Source organism: Topomyia yanbarensis, chromosome 2 (assembly GCF_030247195.1).
Source record: "Topomyia yanbarensis strain Yona2022 chromosome 2, ASM3024719v1, whole genome shotgun sequence".
Lineage (NCBI taxonomy): Eukaryota > Metazoa > Arthropoda > Insecta > Diptera > Culicidae > Topomyia > Topomyia yanbarensis.
Genome location: NC_080671.1, coordinates 51,488,280 through 51,494,279, shown reverse-complemented (window position 1 = coordinate 51,494,279; position 6,000 = coordinate 51,488,280). Strand labels below are relative to the sequence as shown.

At 38.6% G+C, this 6,000-nt stretch overlaps 1 protein-coding gene across 10 annotated transcripts in view; it reads left to right on the top strand.

The window, feature by feature from the left end:
* Positions 1–1,850: 1,850 nt before the first annotated feature.
* The window catches only part of LOC131684820 (protein Wnt-10a), a 59,724-nt gene continuing 55,574 nt past the window's right edge, over positions 1,851–6,000 (top strand). Inside the window, exons 1-2 of one of the 10 annotated variants that reach the window (XM_058968008.1) lie at positions 1,851–1,958; positions 4,165–4,731. In XM_058968008.1, coding sequence (XP_058823991.1) covers positions 4,667–4,731 — 65 coding nt within the window. In that variant the 5' untranslated portion in view covers positions 1,851–1,958; positions 4,165–4,666. The other 9 variants (XM_058967999.1, XM_058968006.1, XM_058968005.1 and 6 more) reach the window with 9 other exon arrangements.

The window sequence follows — 6,000 nt, the reverse complement described above, 5'->3', positions numbered from 1 at the left end:
TATTGTTATAGAATCCGGTTTTATGTGCCTCATAGTTATAAAATGTAAATAAAAGATTAATATTTCTTGCAAATACACACATTGGGTTGAAAGGTTTAGAAGAAAGATACGAAAGTAAATACTAACAAAGTTTATTTGTGTGTGAGTGTGCGTCATCGATTTTTTTTTCGTAAGCGTTGCACTCATCACGAACCATGCGCGAACAGCTCAATGTTTAAAATGCATTGCCTTTGAGAATGAGATTGTGAGCCCAAAAACAGAAAATCAAAGCGCCCCGTTGGGTGTATATTTGAAATCATGTATTAGTTCACGAGGCATGAAGGGATTCATGAATAATATCCCGAGTAATGAATAATGCGACGGGCCAAATTGAATGTTAGTCGGTTTTGAGTAGCGCAGCAGCTAACAATCGCTCTGCTATAGCTATCAGTAAAGCAAGCTATCAAACTACCACTTTGTTACTTATTCGCTGCACCAGCACTATAGTATCGCTGTCTTCGGCTGCGCGTTGATATAAATGAGCCACAGAAAATAATAAGGGCCCCAATTTTACGAAAAAATAATTTCAATTGTCTTCCTATGAACTCGTATTAGACTTATAGTCCGTAATTGTGTATCGATAACGTTTGGAGAATAGCCCAGAAAGAAAATTTCATTGTGAAGAACAATATACAACATATGACAACGAAAATCAAGATCCCTACACATATGGATGACGATAAAATCTAAGTACGTTTACACAAGATAGCATCACTGGTTAAGCCCACGTTAAAAAATTCAGCTATAGTCTTATTCACTGGCATTCTCAACTGCATCCGTGTGGTGAATATACGGCTAACCAAACATATATCTTTCTATCTGAAGCCAAAGGAACAGAAGACATAACCTATAATCGAAAAACGCTTCCCAAGTAACATTTAATGATTTATAATACACTACAAGTAATTCTAAATTTTAAGTGGCACTATAAAAGAGCCATAAAAACTAAATTTTTACTGGGATTTGCTCCAGGGCCGGCGTTACACTTTTAGCACGAGTGGGTAGTAAGCATAAGGTGAGGGTAATAGAATAGGGGTTTGTCTCATTTTCGCAATACACTCGCTTGCATTACATTTACATTAAATCACTTGCAGTGTGTTTGTGTATATGAAGTTGTTGTGCATTGATATTGTTTGTGCCCGAGATACATACGTGGCAGATTTCAAATTTATGAAAATGTCCAAAATTTCGAGTGGGTAATTACCCACTCGGTTATTTTCGAGTGGATAGTACTACCCATACTACCTACGCTATCCGCCGGCCCTGATTTGCTCATATCTTGGTCTGATCCCTACTTGTCAGTTCTGTTATCATACTGCGGAAAACCATGCGCCGAAGCCGCTCAGAAACTTTCAGCTTTTATGTTAATAATACCTTCTATCGCTGCAACTACTACACCCAGAGTAACCGTTTTCCCTGAAATTGTAACATCATGTGTTTTCCACAACTGCTCCAAGACTGCAAACAGCACAGCACTCAGCCCAGGTATAATTCAGCAACCGTTCGTGATCAATCAGAAGCTCCCACCCTATTTAAAAAAAAAAAATCTACAAGTGAAATTTAAAACATAATATTCCGATTTCAGTGGAAATTTTTTTAAGAAGACCCCAAATACATCACACCGTCGCTGTATCCTTGTGAATGAAATGTTCCTCCTGCCATCAAACATATCGTCTCGGGATGTGCGCACGCGGTTGCTCGGATTACGTCCATCTACATATAATCCTTCTCGCTGTTGCTCCTGCTGCTGACGATTTGCGACGACAACGACGACGACGACGACAACGATGATGACAGTGCGGCTAGCAAAGGTAGCGCGACCGCACTTGCAATCAGTCCTTGCACATTGCTATTGATTGCTAGCCGTGGCTGTGTATTATTGGCGTGCGAACGGAGCGGAAACGGCAATTGTACTACATGTGAGCCCCGCTGCGTGCTAGTGCCGATTCGACAACACAAGAAGGGACACCAATCCGCCAATCACCAGCGACAGCGGATAAGAGTAGGAGATCAGTTGGGTGGATTTTTTTGCTTTGTTTTTAGTTTTATCCGCACGTTTGACGGGACGAGGTGTACTTCTGTTCCGTTTTCTTTCTTTTTTTTCGGTTGTTTGTCGGTGGGTGTATCCGGTTTTGCGGTTTACGGTGTTGATGTGATCAATTCGTTATCAAAGTTTTGTGCAGTGTGAACTCATGTGTTGATGGAATGTCTATCTCCACTCGGTTATTCTTCGTTGGACAGATGTTTACAGTTTGAATGCCGAAGCTATGGCGACAATTAGTTAAATGTATCTGGATAGGTACTGAGGAATCTGTGATGAAAGTAAAATGTTTAGAAAAGGTTTTTTAAGATTTCCTGTTGACTATGCTTGTGCTAGAAATGCCTGTCAGTTAATAAAATGAACCTATTTATATTTGTAGTTATTAAAAATGCACATCGTTATTTTTTTTGATTTTTTTTGCATCTGCAATCCGTTCCTCTGGTTGAAAATTAGTGAACAAGTATCGCTTGCACCCCAACATTGGTACATATTGCAGCAAAAAAAAGCACTAGAGTGGCAAAATATTCTCTAGTAGCTGTGGTATTATGCAAATAGCACTCACAGATGAGATTAACGTTACGAATTTGGGAAATAATTAAAATTTATTATTATTGATGATGACGGTCATTTTGAGCGCTTCATAAAAGTTGTGCTGTTTGAAATAAATTCATCTTTGAGTACCTACATTTCTATTTAATGCCTTATTGGAAATAAAAGCATAACGCATTTTATCTTAAAATACTTGGTGATCACCCAATCTCTGTAACGAGTCCAAAGCAACTTTTAAAATAGTTACCCCAAAGATCAAAACAAAAAATGTCTAGTTCTCTTTATTATAGTTATGGCAACATTAATTTGAAGTCGATTCATATTGATAATTTCTGGCATGTTAAAAAATTTGTATATTTAAATTTTTAAAACAGTTTTGATGGTACTACATGGCTTTCTAATTGAAGAATAATACAAGTCAAAAAAATCTGCAGCTGCTAAAACGCAATATTTCTATATTATTTTTCAGGATCACAGAAAGAATTTATGTTTTGTAAATACGAAAAAACAGCATAGCTTTGTTAGATAAAATTGATCTTTTTTTTAAAGCATTCCTCTAGCTCTAAAAAAAGTAGTGCAAAAATAGTATATGCCATCTATTTCTGAAACTCAGCAGCCATCGCTACTAATACCAACGGAACGTCAATCCCCCATACAACATTCCAATCTAATCGAATAGGTATAATCCGATCAGCCACCCACAAACCGATGCGAACAGCCTGCCTTCCCCTACATTCGTTCGGGCTCTACCCAATACGATAGCTCTCGATTACGCATATTTCATCGCGTGTGGCTAACACTAGATTATTCATCTTACAACTGGCGAACCCGTTTCCCGAACGCAGCTCCCATTCCTCCCACGGTAACGGTCCAAAAAATGTTCCCCATTCGAGACTAGTCTGAGTTCCTATTTTTCCCATCGTTTCGTTTCTATTACGGGCGCAAAAACACCGGTGCTATCTATTCGCTTCCCTTCAATTTGAATATAATTTATGGTACGCGTTGTGTACTTTATCTCTTTTTCACATTGTTAGTCCCTCAAAGTCCCTCTCCCAGCGAGGTCCGTTCTCGTTGCGGGATGATCTTTCACTATGTTCCCTTCGCAAAGGGGCGCCCATCAGTGACCATCGAGAGTCGCTGCTGCCAACAACAAAACTTTCGGTAGAGCTGTCCGAGACTCGTCAAAGAACAAGTCGTGTCCAGTTCAAAAATATTTCCCCTCTCGGCGTGCTTGCATTCCACAAGACCAACCCTCACCGTTTGCCCGCGCGAATTGAGTGTCCACCCGACCCGAGCACGGAGGTTCATCGTCTGTTGTGTTCCCGCCATCACCAAGTCTCTCCATCTCACTCACAATTCGATGGCCTCTAATGGCCTAAAATGATCACACCTTTGCGTTTACTGGATGCTACCCTCCTCATTGTGGTGGTGCTTCCCATTGCTGTTACTCCCAGGTGGACGTGTAGAAAAGTCCAAAAACGAAGATAATCGAGTGGAGAAATCGAAGCAAAATAACAAATTTTCGAAACGAGCAGCGCAACGTGCCCCGGACCGAGAGCGAGAGAAAAATCAAAGTGTGTGTGTGTGTGCATTCAAGCTACGTTGTGGAAAAGGAGGAAAATATCGACTAGGAGGCAAAAAATCAGATATTTCCAATCGCCTCGCCGAACACTGTTTGCACCCGAAAAAGAGACCCAGATGCGTGTGTCTAGTGATAATTAAATTGCTATCGGATCCGGAAGTGACCCAAGGGGTGACGCTTCCGACACCTTTTTTTAACGCCACAATGAAAATATACTACCGTTAGTGTTTTTAGTGAATTAGTTGATATTTTTTTCGGTTCGTTCAATTTTGTTCCATTAGTGAGGAAAAGTCGATTGCAATGCGAATAAAATTTCGAGACGGGTTAGCAAATAGTCAAACATTAGTGCCATGGATCAAATTCGATGCTGATTGTACCGACCGGATAGCCGTCGTAACAGGCACGTTTCGGAACCGAACGATACTGTCGGCAGTAGCCGGAAGTGGTTCTAAGCAATGAGCAGTGCGAAAATAGTGTGCAATGTTATCATCGTTTGGTTTATTTTGAAAGTTGTTGGAAGGTGAGTTGAAGCGGTGATTTGGCGTAAAGGATAATATCTGTAAATCTAAAAAGAGACAACCACTTAAGGTCTTGTTGTTTCCATCAACTGCATGATACAGCTTATCCGATTTAAAAAATATCAATTTCTACTCCTCTTCTAGCGATTCGATCGTATTGATAGCAATAGAGAAAGTATCGCAATGAATTCAATTGCCATCAGCACATTGAAAACCTTGTTTTAGTAACTTGGCATTAGTGTTATTTAATTTGAGACATTAAACACACGGTGATCAACAAATTATTTCATATGACGTTCACATATGGTATTGCTTTTCGGTATTTTGCTGAATGCTTTATTTGTTTAATTAGGGGAACATGGGGAGACTTGACAAGATTTTCAGCTAAAACTGCATAAATCTCTAAAAAGCCTTCAATCCCTCAAAGGTCACTGAGATATAATGTGCAAAGTTATTGTTGGTCTTCATGACGTTTTGCAGAATTTTAATTTTAATTTGAACGCTAGAAAAAAGTTGGGCTTGTAAGGGTTAACTTTGATTAGTTTTTCATGCATGCAAGATGAAATAGTCCAAGAAGAAAATATATAACTTTGAATAACAGCTCATGAAAGAAAGAGTGATGCATTTTATTATTCATTTGACGAATATACGAATATTGCTGGTTCTATATTGGTTATCTCCAATATTCTTAAGCATAATGATTGTATTCTCGAGACCATCACAAATAGAACTACGGAAACTCTTTGATATAAGAGAGAGTTTAATCCTGGACTGTGACGAGTTACCGAAACGAAAAAGGTATAGTCACAAACGTAGAATCTGTGGCCTAATGTTGATCCTGTACATAACACTGCCAGTTTCCATAGATTCCAAAACTTGATGTCTGTTCATTATTTTTCTTTTTTTAATATTTGGATGCAACTACTTTATTTTAATTTTTGAAAAGTTACAAAATTTTTCTGCGATCGTTTTTTTTTGGTCAAGTCTCCCCACTGCGGGGAGACTTGACCAAGGCGTGGGGATACTTGACCAAGCAAATTTAGCAAAAAATAATGACATAAAACATACTGTAATTATTTTTTTCCATATTGTCGAGATCCTTATGTAGCAGTAAAAAATATAAAAGCGTTGCATTTGATAAATTTCGATTCGATTTTTTAAATGCATTTCTTTTTAAGGATTAATTGTACTGCTTGCATTGCATGTTCACACGTCACGAAGTCAGTCCTACTATTGCTAACTTTGTTTACTAATACTAAAATATAAAGACT